The sequence below is a fragment of the Rhea pennata genome, chromosome 17, assembly GCF_028389875.1.
Source record: "Rhea pennata isolate bPtePen1 chromosome 17, bPtePen1.pri, whole genome shotgun sequence".
NCBI classification, from domain to species: domain Eukaryota; kingdom Metazoa; phylum Chordata; class Aves; order Rheiformes; family Rheidae; genus Rhea; species Rhea pennata.
Window position 1 is genome coordinate 1,653,170 of NC_084679.1, and position 25,864 is coordinate 1,679,033.

General features: G+C 51.8%; 2 protein-coding genes across 9 annotated transcripts in view; both read right to left on the minus strand.

The window, feature by feature from the left end:
* The window catches only part of KIAA1671 (KIAA1671 ortholog), a 92,153-nt gene extending 90,105 nt beyond the window's left edge, over positions 1-2,048 (minus strand). For both annotated transcript variants that reach the window (XM_062589689.1, XM_062589687.1), the window contains exon 1: positions 1,958-2,048. The gene's annotated coding sequence lies outside the window, so the exon portion shown is untranslated. The remainder of the gene's footprint in view (positions 1-1,957) is intronic.
* Positions 2,049-5,313: 3,265 nt separating this feature from the next.
* SGSM1 (small G protein signaling modulator 1) overlaps positions 5,314-25,864 on the minus strand; it is a 59,129-nt gene continuing 38,578 nt past the window's right edge. For 2 of the 7 annotated variants that reach the window (XM_062590217.1, XM_062590216.1), the window contains 8 exons: positions 24,570-24,641; positions 22,926-23,510; positions 22,594-22,718; positions 21,031-21,113; positions 20,503-20,612; positions 20,117-20,213; positions 19,525-19,692; positions 18,283-19,025 (listed from right to left, as the gene is read on the minus strand). In XM_062590217.1, coding sequence (XP_062446201.1) covers positions 18,937-19,025; positions 19,525-19,692; positions 20,117-20,213; positions 20,503-20,612; positions 21,031-21,113; positions 22,594-22,718; positions 22,926-23,510; positions 24,570-24,641 — 1,329 coding nt within the window. In that variant the 3' untranslated portion in view covers positions 18,283-18,936. Of the gene's footprint in view, positions 5,595-16,315; positions 16,784-17,306; positions 17,320-18,282; positions 19,026-19,524; positions 19,693-20,116; positions 20,214-20,502; positions 20,613-21,030; positions 21,114-22,593; positions 22,719-22,925; positions 23,511-24,569; positions 24,642-25,864 lie in introns of those variants that run through there. The other 5 variants (XR_009960179.1, XR_009960180.1, XR_009960181.1 and 2 more) reach the window with 5 other exon arrangements.

The following is a 25,864-nucleotide window of genomic DNA, read 5'->3' on the forward strand; positions in this document are numbered from 1 at the left end:
CAGTCACTATTGTATATAAAATATTAGAAAGGACTCAATAATATCTGAATTAGAAAATAGTCCTATATTCCTACCTTTTTTTTTTTTTTTTTTTTTTTTTAGGGAAAGTCAATAGTATGATACTCATGAGTCACTTTGTTCCATCTTTTATATGTACATGTGCGCATATATATATGTATGTATATATATGAAAAGAAATTAATATTATTTAAAGCAAATGGAATATACTTGGAGAAATATTATGAGCACCAAAAGAAAACATAATAGCACCTACTGGTAACTGCTCCCTTACCACTCCTCGTTCTCCTTTGGGGAAAAAAAAAAAAAAAAAACTACTCAAGTGGAATCATAGGTCTGATTGCCTAAATTATTTGACTAAGAAGGAATTCACATATTAAACAGAGAATTAGTTCAGAGCATAGACTGAAAGGGAATGAACTAAGGCTTAACAATTATTTTCAACAAAACATATACATATCAAAAGTGAATTACAGGCCACGCTTTCAATTTAAAAAGTATTCTTACCTCTTTAATTATGCTAACATAAAAAGGCTTTAGATTTTCTTGGCAATATTCCTGACTATTTTACAGTAAAAAAAAAAAAAAACACATAACATGCAGTGAAGAAAATCCTATGCTATCCATGGCAGAACAAGTTTGCAAATTCTTACAAGAATTTTAGGAAAATATCTGGATTAGACTGCTAGCCAGCTTAATTAACATTTCTTCCATATATTTTCTATTTCTCCACCACATGCTAAAACGCCACAGAAAAATAAACAGAAACAATAATTTTCAGTATTCTTTAAGATGTAAAGCTTTCTAATTTACAAAACAGATAAAGCAAAAAGTATTTTTGTTTCCAGAAACAAAGATTGTTGGTATCTCCGAAGCAGCTAAACAGCTTCGGTTTCCCTGGAAACATAGTTTACCTCTTCTGCTTACCATGAAAATTGCCCATAATTACCAAGATGGAATAAAACATCAGTTTTAACAAAACGTCAATTGCTATATGCTGTAATTCATTTAGCACAGCACCTGTATTTTGTCACGAGCAACAGTTTATCTCGAAAGCAGTTACTTAGCTCCGAGGAATCAAACCTGCAGGTGTAATGAAGGGTTACGACGTCTCGTAATGGTAGAGAAGAGCTTCCTGCCATCTGCCAACTGCGATTTTCCTTAATCCCACTCCTCGCACACAAATCAAAATCACACAGATTACGCCACAGGAATAGAAGTCAAGTCAATACCTGAACCCACCAGATTAACGTGCTACTCTCAGGCAGCAGAAATACAGGCGCATTAACACTCCCGCAAACAGACCCGCACGGCGAAGCCTTTCTGCGCCACCGAACGCACCGCGGCAGAGGGAACGAGGCGACTCCCCGGAGCGGCGTCCGCCCTCCGCAGCGCCGCCTTCGCTCCTTCCACAAAGCGAGCGCGCGGCTCGGGGCAAACCCGGGCGGCCGCGAGCCGACCGCACCGCACCGCACCGCACCGCGGCCGGCCGGTCCGGGCAGCCCGGCTCGGGCGCCGCGCACCGCCGCGCACCGCCTGCGCGCCCGCTTACCTCCGGAGCTGTTAGAAAGAGGCGCACGACGAGCTGCGTAACGTGAGAGGGCAACGCGGATCCGTCCCGCGGCCGTGCCCCGGGGGCCGCGGCCGAGGCGGCCGCAGGCAGCCTGAGGGCAGGGACGAGGCACCGGCCCGCCGCCCCCCTCCCCGCCCGCCGCCGCCGCCGCCGCCGCGGGCTCAGGCACGTTACCGGCCCCAACCCGGGGGAGGGCGGCGGCGGCGGCGGGAGCCGGCTGCGAGCCGCGCTCGGCCGCGGAGCATCGCTCCCTCCCCGCGGCTCGGCCCGGCACCGGCACCGGGGGGGCGGGGACCGGACCGGACCGGACCGGACCGGCTTCGCCCCGCCGACCCCCTCCGCCGCCCTCGCCGCGGCGACACTTACCCGGCGGGAGGAAGTTGCCAAGGAAAAGTTCGGGCGCGGCGGAGCCCCGCGGCCTGCCCGGCTGCGGCGCCCGGGCACGGCCGGACACCCCCACCCGGGGAGGCGGGACCGGGGCCGGGGCCGCCCCCCGCGCTGCCCGGGGCCGGGGGCTGCCGGGGGCCGCGGCCAGGGAGCGGAGCGGAGCGGGGCGGAGCGGGGCGGCACCGCCCGGGCGCCGCCGCCGCGGCCCAACCCTGCGGCGCTTCCCGCGGGGCGGGGCGGGGCGCGGCCCGGCCTCCCCCCCCCGCCCCTCCCGCCCCGGCGCCAGGAGCCGCCGGCGCCGCGGGAAGCGCCGCTGTTGCCATGGCGACCGCGCGGCTCCGCCGGGGGCGGGCGGGGCCCGCCGCTCGCCCCCTCCCTCAGCGGAGGCCCCGCCCCCTCCACCTGCCCCGCGGCGGCGCCGAGGTCGCGGGTTCGCGTCCCCAGCTCGGCTCTGCCCCGCCGCCTGCGCCGTCCCCTGCCTCCCCCGCTGCCCGCCCTCAGCGCGCCGCGGCCCGGTGCCGCCGCTCCTTCCTGTTCCACGACAGCGAGCACAGCCCTCCCACCGGCCCGGACCGCCCGCCCTCCGCAGAGGGGCGTCGGGTGCGGGCGAGCGGCCCTTCAGGCGCGGCTTTGTGTCACCTGCTTCTGGGCCCTCACAGACCGGGCAGCACCGAGGGCCCCGCGGGAGCCTCCCGCCGCCGTCCCTGGGGCTGCCACGGCCTTCGCGGAGCCGTAGGAGTGAAATCCTGGGACTGTATCTCCTCGGTGAGGGGACGCATTTCCTTGGTGTGGGGACTGCATCTCCTCAGTGAGAGGATCGCGTCTCCTCAGCATACGGGCTACATCTCCTCCATTTGGGGATGCATCTCCTCCACAAGGGGCCCACATCTCCTCCATGTGGGGACCACGTCTCCTCAGTGAGGGGATCACATCTCCTCAGCACGGGGACTGCATCTCCTCCACGTGGGGATGCATCTCCTCAGTATGGAGACCACATCTCCTCGGTGTGGGGACCACATCTCCTCAGTGAGAGGATCGCATCTCAGCGAGGGGACCGTATCTCCTCAGCGAGGGGACGCATCTCCTCGCCACAGGGACTGCATCTCCTCAGTAGGACTTTCCCCATGAGGCACCAGGCTAGTGGCAATGCAAACACGTCACTTTGTCATTGAAAACCGGTGTGGTTCTGTATGCCAAATGAGTCCAAAGTCACAGCTGGGGCAGGGCCTGCCGACAGGCTCGTGACTCATTGCAGGCGGCCAGCAGCTGCGCTGCAGCGTGGGGAGAAGGAAGAGCTGGCAGGTGTCACGGTGGCAAATGGGGACAGTTCGCGCTGCTGCATGTGGGATGAGGCAGCTCCACACCTTCGGCATCGGTCACCTTGACATGAGCCGAGCAGCCAGAGTGGGTTTGTCCCACCACACTTCGGACTAACCCTGGCACGAGCTCTCTACACGGCACAGTGAAGAGATGCTGCGGCTCAGCCCGTAGCAGGACCTTGAAATGTCACACAGCAGCTCCAGCTCCAGTCAGCGGGGAAGCTACTGATCTGCAGTTATCCAGCCTTCAGGGAAGCCTATTCAGATCCTTCTTCCCTCATGGATTTTAGGGGTCTTGGGACAAATCAAGTCGATCATTCTGTGTCCTTTTCCCTGCCTGCACGTGGAGGCAACACTTCCCTTAGCTATCCAAGTGCACACTGCTGGCACCGGAGCTGCCTCTTAGCAGGTGCATGGATAGGGGCCAGCAAAAACGTTCCAGCAGCAAAAGCCTCCAGCTCTGCCACAGCTGCATGGATTGAAGAGAGTACCTCACCTTCTCTTTCCCCACCCTTGCTGCATACACCCAAATCCCGGTTAAATCAACATCTGTTTCCCACAGACCCTTGGTTCCCAAATCAGGGTAATGTATGTGTTTTCCCCACTTTAACAATCCTTTTATTTTCACCACACACGTGAACACAAAGGGAACCCAGTTCCATGACTCATTTACCTTCCTCTTTCACAGAAACCAAGATACAATCCCGTCCTCATCCACCTATCCTGCCCCCAGCCTTCCCCTCACAGCTGACCGGCAGCAGTCACCCCTGAGCCAGCCCTTACCCCACAGCTCTCACTGTTGGTGCTGGCATTGGCCGGCATGGGAGAGGGTGAAACACATCTCAGATCAGTGCCTGTGCAAAGAGGGTGTTGCTACTTCTTACCCCTTTTAAGTGGTTCATGTCTCACCCACAGCCTGGGAACGTCTGCTGTAGCATTTAGACTTTTTAAAAGTAATGTGAAACAATTAAGTCGACTGATCAGTTATTCAGGTGCCGCTCTAATGGCATCATTCGCTGCAGAAACACCTACATAGAGCAACACAGCCAGCAGCAAGGGAACCGGCCAAGCCAGGCTCCTGAGGCTACGGCGCCTCTGGGAGCGAGCATTCAAATGGACTGTTTCAAGGAAAAGCAGACGCGTTCTCAAGAAGCTTCTGCCTTGTTTCCCACTGACTGAGGAGGAACCTTTACAAATGCCCACAGAGATGAGACTCTGGAACTTCAAAGTAGCCACAAAAGCTCTTGCTGTGTCAAGCCCCAGCAAGCCAGTGGCAGCAGCTATACCTGTGGGATTGCAGAGCTGCAGGAGAGATGCAATGGCACAGAGCAGGCCTGGTCTGGAGGAGCCTACAGTGCATGCTAGCAGGGCCATATCCAAAGCCTTCTGCTGCTGCACTGGAGACATCTCCACCATGTGGGAATGGCTCAGCAGAGAGAGGAACTGTGAGATCCTCTAAACCTGCTGTGGGGGGCCGGGTGCCCTGCATCGGCGGCTGCGCTCAGCCCACGTTCTCCACCCTTGCACACCAGCCTCTGGCACCCGGTGGGGAACCACTAGCCCCATCCCTTGTGCCCTCTCTGATGGGCTGGAAGCGCAGGGCCCGGTGCAGAGCTCTGGCACACGCAGCCAGCGGTCTCCAGGAGGGTCATCCTTCCCTGTGCACTTGCTCTCCTGAAGACCCAACATGAGCCCTTCTCCCACTGTGTTTAGCAGCATGTATTTCACTAACTGCAATCTAAGGGCAAAGTTAAATACGGAGTCCTGTTGTCACCCTATGTATATAAATTAGAGCTGTAATTTCATCCTGCAGTGTGGATGGCAATAGCAAACGGACACTGCCAACCCCATTTCGCACAGACATTTGAGCTTTGAATCTTTGGTTTATGATTTCACTGCAACCGCCAGTGCAATGAATGGCAGCCAAGGCAATATACAGTGCAGGAGTGCTGCACTTGCAATCAGAGACAGGCCTCTTATCTCGGAGAAGTTCTCATTTTTTTACATATAACTTTCTTTGCTGTCAAACCAACAAAAGGCTCTGCCAGGCAGATGTACCAGTTTACTAGCAGCTCTGCTTGTTCTCAGATGGGTAATGTCACTGTGTCTCCTCTCTGTAGTACAATTAACTTCCAGGGTGGTGTTTTTATGTCAGAACTGTCAGATTTTACCACCTGAGAAAGAGCTTTTCAGAATTTAGCTAAGAATTGTGTGAAACAGTGAATAATAACAAATGTTGCTTGTGCCGACAAGGCTGCTCCAGTGATCCGGTTTCTCTCGCACAGTCTGTCAGTGCCCTATAGTGGAGAAATGGGTTAATTGCATATGCAGATCAGGTGGCTGTCAAATTCTGCTCTGCGTTGCACTCCTGCAAACCCGAGGTCAGGCCGCAGAAGCCGGTGGGGACAGCCCAGGCGTGCACCATTGCCCCTTCACGGGAGGAACCGGCTTGCTGCCTCCTCTGGGAAGACGGTCTGCGCCTGGGTCACCTGTGCCGTGGCGGCAGCCGGTCTCTGCCCGACTTCACAAACACGACTGTAGGGCGCAATGGGAAGGTTCCCTCCATTGCTCCAGTTATTACCAATCTCCGTTTTTTCCTGCTGCGCAAGTTACTCCTATTACGACAAGGTGGAGACCTATGCGAAAGCATTTCACTGGACCTGGAGAGCACGCATCTGGTCTTTTCAGACTGATGTGGTCTTGAAATAGTCTGGCCCAAGTAGCCAGGCACCTTAGTGTCCGGTCTTGCAACCCTCCACCAAGCAAGCACTTCCACAGAGGCCAAAACTCTTGCTGAAGGTTCAAGATGAGGCCATAAGCACAGCTGGCCGGGAACGCTCCCTGCTCAGGCATGAAGTGCTGCAGGAAGCTGCTCTATTGCCAAACTAAAGATAATTTTGGGAAAGGAAAACAGAGCACAAAGCTTCCCTCACTTCTCCCCATCAGCACCACAGCAGGGAGCCTTAAAAGCTCCTTTCCCGCCTCTTCATGTTCAGCCACCAGGAAAATCAATGCAGATGTACAGGGAGAGCACTAAGGGCCAGGCTGGGAGCGGCGCAGAGGCCGCAGCCCCGCTCAGCCTTTCTGACAAAAGCACTGCTGGCCCAGGGCCCCCGCTGCTCAGTGCACGCTCCTCTCCTGCCCCCAAGTTTCACTCCTGATTTAAACGGAAGCAAGACAGCAAGACGCTGTTTTAATGGCAGTTTGCAAAACACACCTCCGAATACCAGCCCACTCCACTCGACCATCATTCACTGCCCTTCTAAACGCACCTGCTCGGGGCTCTGAGCAGCCCTAGCTCCCGAGAGGGCAGGAAAGCCCCGTCCCTGCTCGGACAAACGCTGCCTGTCACGATTACACCTTCAGTATGCACTAAAAACTTCCTCCTCCAGAAAGGAGAAATCCATCAAGGCAGAGGTTACCAAGCCCTCTTCATCCCTCCGCCCTGGAGATCCAGCCGCAACAGCCAGAAATCCTTGACAAAAAACAAAGATAATTGAGCATCGGATTTGTATATATAATGCTCCTCAGTAGAAAGAGTTGTTACAGAGTGCACTGCCCTGGAGGTTTCATTGCATCAGAGCGAACAGTCGGTGGGTGTGCATTTTTTGTCGGTTACAATCTCTGGCGTTGTTGCCTTTGCCGGTGTGGGTGAGGACACAGGAGCCCGGTCCCCGCCAGCGGCCGCTCTGCGCTGTCAGCAACGGCACGCGGGCAGGCGGGCTGCGCCGGGCCTGCGAGGACAAAGGAAAGCAGATTTCCTGGGAGTCTGTTTTTGTTTTCCCAGGCAGAAGAGTGACTCAGATTTCAGTTTGCACTCCTGTAACTTGGCCAACAACAGCACGTTGTTAGGCAGAGTGACAAAGGTAAGCGCTGAGCACTATTTGCTGAACTAATAAAATCTCTAATACTCTCATCCCCGCCAGGGCCAGCTCGGTCCCAGTAAGCCAAAGAGGCCATGCGCTGGCGGCCGAACCCCTCTCCCAGCTCACAGCGACAACAGCCTCTGACTCCCAAACTGCCTCCCTGAGCTCCGGGGAGCTACTAGGCAAATCCATTTCTAGCTGAAACAGAGCAGATGATCTCAGTCTTATCAGAGTTAAGAGTTTTATGCTAAATACTGGTGAACACTTCTGTGTTATTCTAATGTAGTTGCTAAAAGTGTTGCAGAGATGCTTTCACTTTCTGAAAAGTACTCCAAGGAAAAGCACCGTACTTCCTCCGTGCTTGAGAAACAACCGAAGAAATACCTCGCTGCTCCTGTCTCCTTTCCCTGAGCCTGTGGGGTACAGCTTTTTCGCAGCCGTGGGGTACATTCCCCGATGCTATGCAAATACCACAGTATGAATTGCTCCGTCTCGGCCACCGCACACATGTCCAGCAAACTGTGACGCCAAACCGCTGGCTGCCAGAGATCGTCCCTGTCAGCCCAGGCGAGCTCACAGCCCCACGGGGCCGAGCGTGGACCCCAGTGCCGTCAGTCTGGGCTAGCGCGCTTCACCCCAGCATCAGTCTGAAGTAAGTGGGGCCTGTGCAAATTGTGCTGTACTGGGGCAAAACGTGGCAGTCCCAAGGATTTGTCCAGGCTTTGCTGCACCACGTATGGATAAGCCTTTGCCTAATGGCTTTATTCTCCCTAGAAAAAGGGCATCTCTGAAATATACATCAGAACACGTTAAACAAGGCAGACGCAGGGGCGCTAACAGGACAGAGCACACCGCAGCAGGAGCAGATGTTTAGACCAGAAATCCTTTGCGCTGGCATTTTAACACGCTCATTCATGCGTGCTACCAATGCGCTGTGAATACTCCCGGCCCTTCGTGGCCGCTGCGGCCAGGCCGGGGCGCCAGGCGGACGGCGATGCCGGCGGCGGATGTGCGGGCACCCGGCAGCGCCCTCCGCCCCGCGCCGGGCACGGCACCCGGCTCACAGCGCGCTGGGCGCGCGTCAGGGACTGCGGGTTTGCCAGCCGCTGCTCCCGGGGCGCACGGGCAGCCCACGGGCGCAGGCGCGCGCAGCGGAGGGTCAGGACGGGCCGCCGAGAGCAGCGGGGCTCCTCGCCGCCCGCCACGCAGCGATCGCCGAGCCGTCCCGGGGCATCGGGAGCGCCTCGCCCCCCTGCGCCACGCGGAAGACCACGGCGGCTCAGGAGCCGCTTTGCCGGCTGCCGCCCCCTCCCCGGCACCGAGGGCGACGCCGGCGGGCAGCCGAGGCAGCGATCGCCCCGCTCACCCCAGCGGCCGCGGCAGCTGCGGCTCCCACGGGGCTCTGGAGCCTCCCGGCAGGCTCCCGGCTCGACTCCGCACGACCAAACCGGTGCAAAAAGCGGCAGAGGCGCTTTTGTTCTGGATTAAGCCCGGTTTGTTTCCGTTGAGTCACACAGAAACAGAGTCAGCACAAGCCTCTGCACACGCAGATCTCAGGCCTCGATTTGCCATCCACTTAGGCCCGGGCTGCTGAGAGCAACATCAGACCGCGAAGCTGATCCTGCAGCTGAATAACGGCGTCGGGGCTGCGGGGCAGAACGAAGAGGCGCGTTGCTGCGTTCAGTGGCTGTGCCAGCCTAAGTGCACTTCAAAGCGCAACCTCGGGATATCTGCCTTTGTGAGCAAGGATCCAAAATTAAAAATTAACGCAATTCACTTTCAGGATCATTTACTCTCCTCCATCTAAACAGCCTAATTTTTCCTAGTCTCTCTGCTCCGTGAATATAGGGCATTTCTGCATTTGCACGCTGGAGACCTGGCCACCAGTGACTAGATTGCCAATTAATACCAAGTAATTAACACATTTGTAAGGGCTGGTTGAATCTCATCCTGATGTTTTCTAAACTATGCATGTTCGAGGAGTGTCTTCATCAGCCTTTTGAAGTTCTTAACTCTACGTTTACTGCCAACCAATCAGCCTGTGCTAAAAACTGGTGCTGTGCCATCAGAGCAAACATGCCCCAAGAAGCAAACATATTAAGGATTAATTAAATACCAGATTTTATTTAATTAAGCCTCTTCTAGTAAGTATATTAAGTCAGGAAACTGGAACTAGCATCCAATCTTGCCTTAGCTTCTATCCCATTTATAAAAGTGCATCGGACTTTGTTGGTGGTTGTTTAAAACATCAAATCCAGGCTGACGCAGATCTCTCTTGCCCTCCCAGCGTAAGCACCAAAATCGAAAGCACAACGTCACCATGGGAAGGTGGCTGATGGCACCAAGCCCTGCCAGGGTCGGGGTCTGCTTCGTCCCCCGCCACGCGCACCCATCCTGAGGCAGCTCTGAGAGCCCTGCCGTGCGCCCAAGGACGTGCTGGGCTCCGCACGGGCGGCAAGCGCCAGCCCCGAGGCGCTGCTCCCTGCGCTGCTCCCTGCTCTCCTCCCTTCCTCCTTGCAGCGTTTGAATGGGAAGCTTCCCTCTCCTTCCCCCCGCTTCCCAGCAGCGGGAAAGGCAGCACAGCCCCTCCTATCACTGCGAGTTTAAAGGTCTAGAGATCAGTCCAGGGAATATCCAGGCAATTTAATGAGCTCAAGTCCAAGGTCGTCTTCCGCACCGCTGCAGCGAGCGCAGCCCTGGCACTGCCCGAGCCACCTGCGCTAGCAGGAGCCGGCGCGCAGCTGTAACAAGGCAGCGCCGCGTCCGCGTCGCCGGCTGCACCGCAGCCAGGAGCTGCCCTCGCACCGGGGCCAGCGGGGCCTGGCGCCAGCTTTGCCTGGGGTGTAAATCGTGGCAACTCACTGACCCAAAGCGGCTCCGTTTCGGTCTAACAGCAATCGGCTTAAATCCTCCGTGCTGCCGCGGCGGATCCGAGGCAGAGAGCGGGCGGAGGTGCCGCTCCTGGGAGCACCGGGAGGCTGAGGCTGGGAGCGCGGCGGCGAGGTGTCGCGGCCTGGCGGCGCACGGCCTCCGCCCGCTCTGGGGAAGGACGGGCTCAGACGGCAACGGCACCCGCAGACGGACCGGCAGAGGCGGGAAGCTCCAGCGGGGACAACGCGGGCTGTGAGGCAGAGCAAAGACAGCGCGGCAGCACGCAACGGGGGCAACGGGGCACACGGCCTCCGCGCCGGCTCCCGCCGCGGGCGCAGGGTCCGGCTGCGGCAGAGCCCGCCCGGCGCTCCCAGCCCCTCGGCTTCGCGAGCGCCGAGCTCCCACCTCTCCCTCGTGCTCCGCGCGTTCCCGCGCCCCGAGCAGAGTCACGCAAGCGGCGGGGGAAGGCAGGGCCTCGGGAACGCCGCGGAGGCCGCCGGCACGAGCGCGCCTGGCGCTTGCGGGGCGCTTGGTTACTCGCTCTCGCCCCACGGTCCGGCCCGGCCACAGCATCTCCGCGGCAGTGGGAGCGCTCCCGCCGGGCCCCCTCGCTTAGGGCTCCTGGCAGCCTGCTCTGCTGCGTGCGCAGCCCGGGCCGCCCGCAAGGCGCAGGCAGGCGGCGGCGGCGGCTCCTCTCCTCGGGAGCCGGGTTGGAAAGGAGACGCCTGGGCAAGACACCCACGGTCCCCAGCACAGGGGGAACCCGCGATCGTGCGCGCGGGGGCGGAGAGCAGCCGGGTCTCCCAAAGCACATCCGCAAGCTGTGCCCCGGCCCTCCTCCGGCTGCCCCCGCCTGCTCCGGGCTCCCCCGGCACGTGCGGATCTGCAAACCAGGACCCCCCGCGTCCCTTCTCGTTCCAGGCCGTTCTGGCTCTGGTGAACTTCTGCCAGATCGCGGGCAGGTTCCCAGTGCACGAAGCCGGCAGCCCGCGGGCTTCACCCGGCCCCAGCTCCAGAGCGCCTGCAGGAGCGAAACCGGCATCTCCACCAGCCCCGGGAGGCTCCTCCGCGCGGCAGCGGCACCGGTAGCTCTCAGGCTGCTCCCCGCCACCCCCCGGGAAGCAAGGGCAAGCGGCGCGCTGGGGAGAACCAGCTGTAATGATCAGAGAAGAAAAACCACTACAGAAATGGTGGATGTGGGAGGAGGTTAAACAGAAGATTATGCTCTAAAAGATTCCAAGCCCTGGAACGGTTTCTACACTGAAAAATTCCTTGCCAACAGCTTAGAGAGCACAGAAATAGCTTAGCGCGGATTAACTCCATTTGCATCGTTTTGAATTACTGCTTCAGTAACCGGAGCAGCAAGCGCTGCAGACACAGTCGGTGACTAGAGGAGCTTTCTCCAGCCCAAGAGCTAGGGACCGATCACACCGCTGTGGCTTTGAGCTCTCATTAAAACCCAGAAGGGTTTTCTCTAGAAAGCAGGTATTCTGAGGAGCGAAGGAAGCTGAAGTCCATGACGAACACTGAGATTATCCTGGCGGAAGCAGCTTTATCCTCGCAGGAGCCTGGCCAGACGCACCAGGAGCGCCCCCGCCGCGAGGCGGGCTGCCCGCCGCCGCGCAGAGCTGCGGGCAAACCCGGCGGCTGCCTCGGGCCGCGGGAGCGCCCAGCGCCTCCGACGAGGGCCGCCCAGCGGCACCTGGAGCGCCGAATACCACGAGGTGAGAAACGCCTCGAGACGAACAGCGCAGATGCGCGGACGAGGAGCACGACAGAGCACGTGCTACGGCGTGTTTTTCAAACTGTGCATTTAACACTTTTTCTGGAAGTATCTTTCCGCTATGCTTCCCCTGGTTTGTATTTTGGCCGGCTTCCGCAGCCGCTGCCATCTCTACTTCAGTTTCTATTTCAGAAGAAAAACTGCCTCACATTTATCCCTGTGCCTTCATGTGGCTTTTTAAAAATTCAATCTAAACTGCAAAAAGGCAACGAGCTTGAGCCTTAACTCTGCAGAATAGCAAGACACGTTGGCGTTCGAACATTGTCTCTCCTGGATAACTTCTCCTCTGCCCCGTTCAGCCCTATTTGGGCGCAAGGGACTAGATCTAGAGCGCACAGAGGGCAAAGGAGAGTTTCCCATTCCCCCCGGATCAGCCAGAAGAGAGATGGTTTTCATCTACCAAGTCCCCTTCCAAGTCTGTAAGGTCTTGCATGTGTTTCCTGAAAACACGGACAAAAGCACCCGAGCTCCCCAGCAAGGAAGCGGCTCCCAGGTGCGGGCCGGCCACCCCACCGGCCTCCCCAAAGCAGCATTTCTAAAGCTCTCAGCACTGCTTTTTCAGGCTTCTCCACATTTACTGTCTTACCAGGGACTACACATCCACTTAGAACAACCAGGATTTTATTGATTTGAAAATACATTAACCATAGAGAATAGAGCTTTAATTTTTCTCCGAACAATGAGGAACTGTTTACATTTAAAAAACCAAAAGCATGAATAAAATAATATAAAACAGATATTATACCACAGTGTGGACTTCAAATAATCTAAGAACATTAGCAGCACTTCTACAAATATATTAAAAGCTCGTTAATCTCAGATAGAGCAACTCCCAGAGACCAAATTGGCATCCAACACACAGAAGCAGCAGTTCAGCGTAGGGCAACGTGGAAGTCTAACGCCAGCACACAAACCACCCTCGCGCCCTGCGGCGGGGAGGCAATCCCTCGCCGCCCGGGGCCTGCGCTGCCGCCCGCCCTGCCGGGCCGCGGTCCAGCCCTCCCCGTGGCCCCTGCCGAGCTCCCCACAACGCATCTCGCACGAGGGAAGCGACAATGACGGGCCTACGGCCATGTCCGAGGCCAACTTTCAACAAATTTTAGATTAATTCTGTTTACAAAGAACAGCTTTCCCCTTCCCTGCCTCCCAGGAATTACTCTCCAAGAAGAGACTGAATTTCTGAGAATTAAAGTAGATCATCTTACGTAGTCGGGAAAATGCAATTTAAGTATCTCAGTACCCAGTATCAAGATTCTTAACTCGTTATCTTCCTTAGCAGTGAAGTAACATGGATTCTTAAAACTTCCATGCATTTTTTGAGATTTTGCGCTCCGGGGGCAAGTCGCCTGCGGCTCTCGCGGGGCTCCCGGTTCAGCTGCCGCACACAGAATCAGTTACAGAAAGGAAGTTGTTAAACTACTGAACCGGAATTAAAGGCTGAATGTGCTTATCACTGGTCTAAGATTAGATACGCATTAAAGGAATGACATGGCTATTTCAAGAATACACATACCCACATTCAAGAATACACAAATTCAGGATGCTGATGACGTTTAGAAGAAATTCGAGCACTGAGCTGTAAGAAAGCCCAGCTACAGCACTGACCCAGTCTTAGCTTTGGCCCGCACCAAACCTGCCACCAGGAAACCAAGTGTGGTGAATGCAGCCGGGGACCACAAAGACCTTCAAGTACCTCGGTCACTGATACCCATTTACTTCATGGCAGGCAACAAGGACAACGACCTTGAGTGAAGATCATCTGAGCGCCTGAAACAGCGGGCAACAGAAATGGCATTTCTCTCTGCTTGGGGGTATCTGAAATAGAGTTCTGAGAACTGAGTCTAGTAAAAGTTATAACACTTCCACATTGCTAGAAAATTGTCATTTCTTCTGTAAGTTGTGCTCTTTCATGATTGATTTGTGCTCAAGCAATACGGAAATCCAGAAAATGTGCCTAGAACCACTTGGTACTGGTGAAAATTCCTAAGCAGATTATTTACGGAGTGAAAAACATTTGACAAATGTATTGATGAAATAATCATTTTGGTCCCATTGAGGAGCTGGCTCCGAGCCTACCACTAGCTGACCAGGAATGCCACAGCATAGGGCAGCAATTTACAGTATTTTAAGATACTTTTCAAAGCAAAGCTTATGTGATGAGACTCTTTAAACTGAGCCTCTATCTATTTTGAGGACTGTTTGCCACAGTGGCTCCCAGTGCATTGAATTACCCAATTGTCAAAATAGAGAAGGAAAGGTAGGCCAGACATCACAATTAAAAACAAAATGAAAGAAGGAGGATCATCTCATCCTATAAATTTGCTCTTGGTCTCAAGCCTGCCTCAAGGTTTGTGCCTCCAAGGTGGGATTAGGGATGAGCTCTCAGTTTGCCCAGAGATGGATTCCCAGCAGAACTTGGATTCTAAGCTGCCATATCAGGAATAATCACTTCTCTTGATATATTTTTTAATTATCAAGTGAAAATGATTGCTGATACCTGCATTTCTGTTGCTGGCTTTAGCTACAATAAAAGCTAATTTGGATATGTTAAGAGCTGTTCAAAAAATAAGAGGCTAGGTGAGAACAGCAGAACAGTGTGGCAGCAGGAAGAGACTCCATACAGTAACAAAAAAAAAACTTCTATAAAAATAACGCACTCAAAACCAAAGACAACTTCTAAAGCGTTTACATAGTAACACTAAGAAAGATGGGTACCAAGAGTTATTTGGCACACTGCATAGCAGAAAGCTCAAATTCACAAAGAAAATCCATTAATAACTCCCTCAGGAGAAAACCGGGCCAGAACTCGAACACTGCCTGTATCTAAACATGGCAAGATTATGTGAGAGCTGAGCAGCTCCAGCAAAAGATAGAGTGAAAAACCCCACACCTCTGCAGATGCTCAGAGCAGACGCTCAGAGCAGAAGCCAATGTAAATTGAACAGAGTAGCCCATGGAGTCAGCCCTTCAGCTCAGTTGAAGTCCGGAGTGAACCAGAGAGGAGCTCGGGTCTGGGTGCAGTGGGGTCCAAAGCTGCCTCCATCAGACGGGAAGGAGGCAGCAGTCTCGAGGGAGAAGGCACTGCAAGCTGCAGTCCCTGGGCTCTCACAGCTAACACAGGCAGGCTAAAGATAGCCACCAGACTTGTACTGACATTGCGCAGGGTGAATTTCAGCTGCGTGCAACTGCTAGGAAAAAATATTCCTCTTGCCCAACAAGCTAGAGGAGATTACTGTATATGGGCAAGCATTCCCCTGTGAAGGGCCTTCTCCAGCTCCCTGCGTGGTAAACAGGCAATCCTCTGGCTGCAGCCGAGGATGGGAGATCTATGCAGTCTTGCAGGTCCACAAGAGATTCATTCTGCCTGAAACCAAGAACACTTGGTTTCAGCGATGCTTTCATCTCAGGGCAACCTACCAGAGGTACAGAGTCAGGCCAGAAGAGGCTGAGGCAGGAGAAGGCCTATAAACAGTGAGACAGCAAGAACTGTTTCTTAAATTTTGGTGACTTTCAAATAGATCTTGAGTCCCCGACTCTTGGGGCACACTTGCTCCATGGGTCTACACGAGTACATTTACCTACCAGATAGACAACTGCTTTCCCAGAGGAGTCACCAAAGTGCACAGCTGCTACTGACACAGGTCACTGAAACTATTACTTAGGTTAAGATATTCGCAACTGAGATGGGACCACACGTGGACAGAAGCTATGGAGGAGGAGAACACAGGGACTATCAATATGACCTATTTCTAATTTCCCTGGAGGTCAGAGACTCTAGATCTCCTGGAACATTTAGGAGTAGAACGTTTTCAACGACTTTCGTGAGAAAGACATTAGAGCACGGCAAGGGGTACACTGACTTCGGCACAGCAATTCTGCGTTGACACTAGTTTAGAGGCAGATCATCTCCAAAACCATTCTGTACAGGTAATTCAGTACTCTCCCCCTAACAAAACAGTATGATCAGCTTCAGTCTGAATCACACCAGTCCCAATTTAAATGCAGCCTGACACACTACATTCTTCGGACTATCCAACTTCTTTGCGACTCACATCAGGCCTCAACTCTGCAACTGCTCCTACCCAAGCTGACCCCAGGGCATGAACAAAACCCTGCGCAGCTCGAGCAGCAGCCTGCCCATGTGGATTTTACTCAGCACTGTGGCTGAACATCAAGGTTGTGCTTCTTTTCCACAGTTTTAAAATCTGAACTAAATCCAAGCTGAAGTCACCACGGTTCTTCTGCTCTGAGCTTCCTGTTGCCATAAAAGAACAATTATCACAGGACAAGGACAGTGACAGACTGGCACATCATTGAGTAGGTGCTACAGAAACCACACGGTTCTTTGAAGTAAAAGAATTTCTTTCCCCCCCATCCCCCTCAAAAAATAACCCACTTAGTTCATATATTCTCTCTCTATACTGTGAATATATATATATATATATATATATATATATATATATATATATATTGTTTTTTTTAATATAGACACAATTTTTGGTAAACATTTGCAAGATATGTTTGCAACACTGAAAAGATATAACTCCATTTGCACAACAATGCGCACTCACGTAATTCAGTATACAAGGACACACAGTAATGTACAATCAATAAATAAATACTTTTTCCCCCAGAAGTTATTCAAAAAACACTGCTATTGAGCGGCCCAAAGACACTCTCAGATAATACAGACAGCAAATATTGTGCAGAATTTCTTGGCTGTTTTTGTTTAAAAACCAAGAGAAGAAAAACTGAAGTTTGAAAGATATAGCGTCAGAGATGTTGCTTGATAAGCCTGTATTTAAGCCAACATATTGGTTGTTGTCCCTCAGACAGGGAGGACAGAGTTCCTTCCCTTCCCTTTTGGAAAAGGTTATGCAGTCAAATTGTTACCTGTCCTAAGATCTAGAGAGCTGCAGAGGTCTCTGAACAGGAACAGTCTGGTTGGGAGGGCACGAGCTTCACTCTGCTTTGTGGAAAGACGAAAAATTCACATGTGAACTTGCAGATTTGAAGCTCAAATGCCTTTGTTCCCCATACACCTTGCAGATCAAGCACTTTTTGGAGATTTAATGCATAAAATTGCCTCCAAGAATTTCCTGCATTGTTGGTACATCTTCACTCATGAGGAATATGAGAAATAAATGCCTGCCCACTACCCTCACTCCCTGCTGCAGTCCTCTCACCCACACGGTTCAGTATGCATCACCCTTCCCTGTTTTTGTAGCCATAACCCTCCCTTATGAAGTACCACAGAAAGACTGATCTGCTCAGACACTGCAGACTGCTTTACCATACTCGACAGGACTTCTCCGAAGCAGCAGTTTTCTCCTCTGTAGCTTTGTTTCTTTTCTTTTCTTTTTTTTTTTCCACAAGCAACATCTGACACATGCCACAGCTAAATAGAGTCAGCACAGACTGATGTTCCACGGAAGAAGGAAATGGCCCCTTTTCCCTTCTGATGAGCAGCACTCCATCAGCAAGAGAAATGTGGGGCTTTACCTTGCAGAGGGAAAGAGGGGAGCACACACATCACACTTCAAGGTGGGAGAACATAGATTTTTGCAGCAAAATTTGAGAGAAAGTATCCTTATAGAGAGCTACAACAAAGCATCTTCCCTGCTGCTAGAAGCACAAGATCATGGCAGTCTTCTGTAGCCATGAGAAAGCCTTCCCTGGTTGATCTGGACCTACCAACAACCCACATCTCTCCTTTTCCTTTATTGTTTTTACCTGAGTTGAAAAATGAATCCAAACCCTCCATACCCCAGCCTCAGCATGACACAAAACTCAGCCCTCACCCTGCTAGTGCTGAAGAGGCACTTCATGCAGCGTGCTCCAGGGGCTGCAGCGCTGCAGAGCCACTGCCATGCATCTTCCAAAAGCAAAGACCACTCAGGGACCTTAGCCTATTTTCTTCCTCACAGGCATAACATGAAAGCAGCCCACAAAGACTTGACTGGAGACTTCCAGTGGATGTCAAAGGCTTTGCAGCCAGCCCTATAAGCACACACAAAACCTGCAGGCACTAAGGGAATTGTTTGCACTGTCTGGCTTCAGGCAGCTGGTCATTGTAATTAACGGAGGAAGAGACAGCCACCTTCAGAAGGAAGATCAGAACAGCCACCGAAGCTGGGAGCTTTGACTTGCCTTCCAAGGAGCTCTCCCCCACCATGCTGCAGGAACACAAGGGAGACCAGACTCCTAATGTAAGCAGCTAGAGTAAGGCAGGTATGAAAACCTCAAATCTAGAGTTCCCAGAAGAGGTTAGGACCAGATTTTCTAGTGCTCAGAGCCCATTACAAAGGCTGAATTTTGAAGGAGAAATTCAATGCTGAATTCAGAGCTCTTCTGAAAATCCATCCAGAGCTGAAACGCTGTGTGCTCAAATACTATAGTAACAAAAAATGTAAAAAAAAAAAAAAAAAAAAAAAAAAAATAACAGGGGGAGAACAGACCCCCTAAAAAAATTTAAAGGGGATGCTATGCACCAAGGAGAGATCAAAAAAGAAGAACTTCTGTGATCAAAATCCAAATCCATCTCTGTTACTGGTAGAACCTCGTAACGCTAGCAGGAAAAAAGAGTACTGAGAGCATCCCTGTCTTGCCTGGGCTTGCACGGCTGGCTGGGTTCCCTGTGCCACAGAGCAACTGCTGTTAAAGGAAGCAGCTTTATTTCCTTGCAACAAAGGCTGTTGAGCCTAAGTCAGCCCCAAGGAGGGCTGGCAGTACTGCTCTCCCAGACCCCAAGCTCTGACCTGGGATGCTGGCAACTGCTTTTGCAGTTGTAGTGGTAACCACACGGGCTGCACTTCTATTGCAGCAAGGCAAGGAAGTGACTGCCTGGGTTCTGCTTCCAAAGCAAGTCTTTAACATTAAAATGCAATTGTACAGATCTTTGGTTAAGTCACTGAAGAATGCTGAGAAGAACGGAGCCGGGGCCCCCTGATCTAACACTGAACACAGCATTTTGAGAACTAAGGGTACTTCCACTTTAGAGAGCAGTATGTGTCCAGCTACCTTATTTCCACAGGTGTGGCACTTCAAGAAAAAGGAGAGGGGAGGAAGTGTCGGAGGGGAGTCCCGGCTCTTCTGGATGCCTCATCTTCCCCAGGTCCTTCATTTGTTCTCAATCAGAGTCTGCACTTTATACACAAGGTCACGAGCCAGCTTCAGGATCTGCTTGGTGTTGTGCCGCTCAGCCATTTCTGGAATACAGACAGAAGGAACCCATGAAGAGCCTCGACTCAGAGCAGCCCAGCCTCTCCAGAGGAGTCCCGCCGAGCCTCGCAGCTGACTGCGTCACAGACGAGTTTCAGAGAGCAGCTGAAGCTGCCAATTTGTGTCCGAGTCCCCAGGCACAGTCTCCTGTAGAGACATCTGACTCAGAAGGGCCATCATTAATCAACTCCTCTCTGGATTACTGCCAGAAGGAATCGTAACCTGCACTCACAACTCATGTTAAGCACAGTAGGTGTTTAAGCAATGTAAAATAGCTGTTGCCAAGGATAGCAGGCTGGTTTTCCCCAAGCACCATATAACCCCCTCAGAGCCTTATCCTTTAGCATGATGTTCCAAGTATCAGTGTCTCACAATCATATTCTGCTCTGAAAATTTTAAACATTTATCAGCAGTCAGACATGTAACCTCATCACAGACATTTGCAAGTTACATATGAGGAGCAGCCCAACAGAACACATGCTGTACCATTGAAAAACTTGATGATGTCTGTAAAATCCATATTGTTCTCCAAGATGATGTCCCGGTACATTTCCACCAAAGCCAGGGCTATGAAGAGCACATAGTGTGCAGAGGAAATGTGTGCAGCTGCCCAGATGGTCTCCCAGACAGCAAATACATCATCATACACCAGTTCTGTGAACAAAGGAAAAAGCCTAGCAGTTACTAAACCAGGCAATGGCTTGCAATCACCCCAATTCACAGAGTTCACAGCAACACTGGGAAGACAAGCTAGGCAGTTTCTTCCCACAAGAGTCAGTTCTAATTGGAAGGAATAAATCATCTATAGAGACAAACATTCTGGCCTGCAGCAGGTCACAGACTTCAGGACACAAACCCGGTGGAGGTTCAGCACCAGCTCTGGGGAAATGGACTCTATCTAGACAGAAAAATCAGCCACTAATATACCAGAGAAAGAAAAACAGAAACACACAGCAAAAAATTAAGTCCAAACAACTGATATTGCAGAGTCAAAATATGATTAGAAAGGCCGAAGAACAGCAAACCTAGCCTTCCCTTCCCATTTGCTGGTTTCAGCTGTCTCCCTCCCTAAACACACCTCTCTTGAAGTCCAGGAGAAACCATCGGTAGCAGAAGTAGAAGTGAGTGTAATCACCATTCTGATGCATCAGCTCAAATAGCTCAGAGTCTAGAATCTGCCAAGAAAAGCAAAGGAAAATCATCAGTGCACATCAGAGCCACCAGCTATTCCTCTACTTCCTTCCCGCTACTCTCCTTCCATGCACACTATCTTTCACTCAACTTCTTCCTCCTTTGCAACCCTGCCACACAGACCCCAGGCTGTCTTTACAACCTCCCTGCTCTCCTCCTGCTTCCCACCACAGAAAATTCCCCTCAGCACCTCCCACTGAGGCTCCTCTGCCCAAGAACAGCTTTCTCTCGCTGGTCTGAGAGGCTGCTGTCCCTGCATCAAGACCTACCTACCTGGATCAGAGATCTCATGTTAGCAAAGTGGGTGTCCATGGCTCCCCCATGGGGGAAATTCTGATTCATCCTCTTCATAAGCTCAGTGAAACAGCTGAAAGCCAGAGCCTCTGCACAGGGAACAAGAGAATCACTGCTCTGCTGGACAGACATTGCTGTACCTAATACTCATGCATCACTATATCCAGTCATCCAGGAGCAAAAGAAATATCCCTCCACGTTTCGCACACACACAGGAAAGTGCCTCCACTGTCTGCACAGCAGAGACTGGCCTTGGAGACACAGCCCACAGGTCACACACTGAAAGGTGTCTCATAGTCCCACCATGGCAGAGTACAGAACACATACTGCCCCCAGTTTGGGCTACTGGAAGTCAGACAGCCAAAAGGACAAATAGGATCCTGCCATTAGCTGCTTCACACCTCTGACCATAGGAACCTCCTGCTGCAAAGATGAGCTGACCCAGCAAATCCTCCCCACACAGTCCCACCAAGGTACCAGGAAAACTGAGCACAGCCACCCACTCACCGTCATCCAGGATGACCAGGAGAGGGGCTAGCAGGTCACACATCCCCTGCACATAGCCGATCTCAATGTGCTGCCAGATGTAGCTGTGTGAGAGAGCAGGAAAGGCGGCCCATGAACCCTTCCCGTGCAGCAGAGCTAAGCCACATACGTGAGCTCAGCCAGCCTGCCCATGCACAGGTGCCCCAGCCTTTGTCACCTGCTTGCACACATCCCGTCTTCACTCCTCATATGCTGATACTGTGCACATGCTGCCATCAGTGCACGACAGCAGGCAGAGCAAGTCAGACTTCTTTACTCTGTTGTACCTATGCTCTGTGACTATAGAGCCAGTCTGTAAACTATTAATTTCTTTTGATGACTTTCATGTAAGCCATGCATGGCACAGCCCTAAATCAATGCCATGCAATGGCCATTTCAGGAAAAAGTGAAATCAGTGCAGGAAAAAAAAATCAGAAAGCACAGCATGATGAGGTGCTTTGTCAAAGGACAGACACTGATGGAGTTTGTTAATTCAGCTCTCATCCTCATCCTTCCCCCTTGATTCATCCTCTTGGCCAGCAGAAACCTGTCTCTGAACAGTATTGCCTGCTTTTGCTCTTCTGGACTCAGTGTCCTAGAGAGCAATCAGCCCTGCAGAGATATCTTCCCATATTTGGTAGCAAGTCAAAATGCCTTCAGAAAGGACTCAGATCCACTGCTGGCACAACGAACAACCTTTTCTATCCTGCCCACTAATCTTCCAAGATCTGCGGTACTGTAGGTCTCATCTCAGAAGAGATCTCCAACTCTGGCTGTCAGATAAAGTGACAGCTCTAATAAAAAAAGCTGTTTCTCCTCATATTTGCAAGATGAGTAATCAAGTTTTAGCTTTCCCTGCCTCTGAAGCAGCTACAGTGGCTGAGCTGGAGATGGCTGGGTCTGTAAATGTCACACAGAAACCGCTGAGTCAGAGGAACTAATCAAAAAAGAATTATAAACCTACCCAGGTATTCCCGTCTCCTAGATTCTTTTTCAGGCACTAAACACACAGCTGTTTCAGATATTTTCCCATTAGCACTAGAGCTCTACAGGCCAGTCCTCATTACAACATATTTTCCAGGCATATTCCAAAACGCAGTTGGGCTGCGATGTTAACACCGCGAGGCAGCATGCATAGGCAGCCCCAGGGAGCTCGCCAGCAAGAGACACGGAGCCCTCGGCTTTGGCCCAACCACTCAAATACGCGGCACAGCCACAGGGTAAGCAGTTCCTACCACAAGGCAGAACTGAGGGACTCCTCAACCTAGCAACTCTGAGGCCCCTGGAACACTATGTGACCACCAGCTCTAGTGATGAAGAAGGGGTGTTGGGGAAGGAGTAAAGTAGGCAAAACTCAGTAACTAAAGCAAGGAGTCTCAGGCTCCAGTCTTAAATTGAGCGAAAGGTACATTAGGATTGTGTGGAAAATTAAAATTGTGGGGGAAATTAAGAGGTGAATTCTGGGAATTCAACCAACAACCACTGTCAGGAGCCTGTTCCCAGACAGACTGCGCAATCCTCACCCTGGCCCCTTGCAGTTCCCACCTGCACATGATGTTGCGGAGTTTCTCCAGGTTGGCAGGGGTGAAGTACCAGTAGTTACGGTCGCAGCGCTGCACATCCTTCTCAATGCGGTGCAGGTTCACAGTGTACATGTCCAACAGCTCTGGCTGCCCAAAACAAGAGCAAAGTTGATTTATTCTCAAATAAAAAACAATAGGAATGTGGAATTGGCAAAGATGCAACAGGGCAGAGCATGGGTGGAAAGTGGGGAGCCACCGTGCACACACTGCAAGACTAACATAGGGCAAAGGCAGATGAACAGTGAGAGACCTGCAAAGAAACCTAGTCAGTGAACATTACAGGCAAATACTTACAGAGTAGGTAACACCCGTTGAGGAGACAGGAGACACTTCGCTGTTAGCCATATTGGCTACAGCCAGTGAATCCAGCTGTGGATACAAACTCTCCATCTCTGGCTCCTCAGACAGGTTATCTTCACTCTCCACCAAGCTTTGCTTTTCAGCTTCACTGTCTGTCCAGCTCTCTACCACAGTTAGGGCCACAGCATTACGATCCTGCAGTACTCCCACTGAGCTCTCGCCTATTCGAACAAAGTCCACGCCTCCGCTGGTGGGAAATTCACCTTCTAGGCTGTCTTGGCCCTGCAGCTTGTCCTCCTGCAGAGCGCTGTCTGAGTTCTGTGGGGCTGGCACATCAGACCCGCTGGCCTTCCCCTGGGAACTGGCTGAGGATTTGTTGGTTTCCAGGGCGCTGTCTTCATTGCTGAAGCTGCGTTCCGAGAATCCTGATGTGATGGAGAAGTTCTGGGAAGAGGGATGGCCAGAGTCAGGGGAATACATGCCATTGGGAACTGTCCCATTGGGGATCTTGCTTTGTTTGCCATCTTCCACTTGAGCATCTGCTTCAGTCTGTTCCACTTCATCAACTGATTCAAACACCTGCACAGCATAAGCAGAGAGCCCCATGAGAGCAGGCAAGCCCTCTGCACTCAGCGCAGCAGTTCCTGGAGACATAATGCCCGTGCTCCCAAAGGCAGCCGGCAGTAAGCTCTGCTCTGAAGGACTGTATGTAGGAAGGCATTCCCCTGCCCTCCCCCTCCCCCAAATATATTGACAGTCAAGCAAGCAGCAAGTTGCTCTTGTTTCTAGTTAGCACTCCAGCCCCAAAATAGGATGCTGACTAGCACCCAGCAACCCACAAGTCCCACAGGAACAGTGTTGGGCATGTTGATGCTTGAGCAACAGTGCAGTACACACCAAACATGTTTACATGCGAGTCCAGGGATCGCTCCCTGCAGCTGGCAGCCCTGGGCTGGGCCAGGCCCTCTGACAGTCATGGTTTGTACAGGTCTCATACATGCAACCAGTAGAAAGAAGCTCAGAGGATTCAAAGACATTTTAACTTACTAGTGCTGTGCCTAGCTGTGGCTCCACATCTTCACTGCAGTGGAAGTCAGCTTCAACCTGAACACCTAGTCCCACTTTAACCACACTCTCAGAGGAGTTTCTGGACACAGTGAAGGGCTAATTCTGAAGAAGTCCTCAGCCTTAATCCCCCCCCCCAACACACACACACACACACACACATTTTGATTTGCAACAGGTCATTTGGTCATTTCCACAAACCACACTTCCTGCTCCAAGAAAATCTATGCTTTACTCAGCATAATGTAGTGGGCAGAACGTCATTTAAATACATTGATTAAACATATGGTTGCTAATACATGGAGCAGCCAAGGACCACATGGGAGTAGGTCTTTCACTGAGCACGTGCAGAACAGGTTGGAGAATATTAAACACAACCAAGCAGCACACAGTTCTGACTTCAGTGGCTCCAGAGGCAGGTCTGTAAGTCATTGAGCTCCTCAAAATATGGCTTAGGTTTGCCAGAAATCACTATGGTTATAGACTAGAGATCAACCCAAGCAGGAGGGAGCCTTATGCTGTTGAGTGGCCAGCGTCTGACTGGGCAAGAAGTTACAAAGCATTGCCTTTTACCTGTGTGCTGGAGCTGGAGTCGCTCTGCAGCCGGGCGTGATTCTGTCGGCCAGAGCTGCAGCTTTGAGAAGACTGTAAGAGAGAGTGAAAAGGCCAGTGAAAAGGCAAAAAGCAGAGCATCCCTGTGCTGGAATCGCAGAGACGCTGAAGCCACACTAACAGAAGTGGGCACATTTGAATGTAAAGAATGAATGGAAAATGCATCCAATAAATTCTCAGATTTGATCCGCAGAACATATTCACTTCACATGAACTCTGATGTGTAGATTTGTCACACAGCCCAGTACCCTGCCTCAGACAGCAACTGACATTTACTGCTGGAGAAAATGATAAAGTCCCAGGCCAATTCAGTTGTTCAAACACTAGGTTTGGATCTGAAATGAACTGCTTTCTTCTGGCCTTCAGAGAGGTCAAGCCGTCTCCCTGGAGTGCAAGTTTCTACTAATCTCTGTCCTAATTTGGCAGCAATGCGACTCACATGAACTTAGTTTACATAAACGATGAAGTCACAGGCTGTAAAACAATCCCTCTAAGCATACTAATGCTCTTTCCTATTATTAAAAGACAAATATTGATGTTTCAAGCCACTCTCAATCCAGAGTCTGTCTAAAAGTCAATGGCATCATTTTATGGCTTCCAGCTAAAGCATGAAGAAAGCACTGGGTTTTGTAACAACCAGTTGAGTGCTTTGTCTTGCAGATTCCCTCCGAGCAATGAGCCTTCCTTTAGGAGCGAGTCCTCCCTTTATCCAAGCCACCCCTATACAGGGCATATTGCCACGCAGTAGCCTGCAGCTCCTCATACAGCATGCAAATCCAGATATATGGAGCACTGCAATTTTGTCTCACAGAAACAATAGAAGTTTTAAGAAAAAACAACACTTTCGGAACAGCAGCAGGAGTTGTCCCCACCCTAATATTGTGGGTATTTGCTGGGAAGGGCTCTGATGGAGAGAGGAAGGGCGATAATTTTCCTACATTTCCATGGGAGCATTTTATAACAGGAAATTTCAAGTTTTAAAACGGGAAAAGGGTGAAACTTTGCATGTATTAACTCTGTCAGCTCCCCGTCCATTCAAGTCCCTGGAACAGAGCAGAAGATACAACAACAACAACAACAACAAAGACAGAGGAAACACTGCAGAGATGAGAATAATTCACAGAGCTATAGCAATGCTGACTGAACAGCCCACTTCTGTTTGTGGCCTGTGACAGATGTGTCATCTCAGCTCTTGCAAACAGGTCCCGGGTCTGGTTTGCCTTCCCTGCATTTCTCACTCTCTATATATACGCATG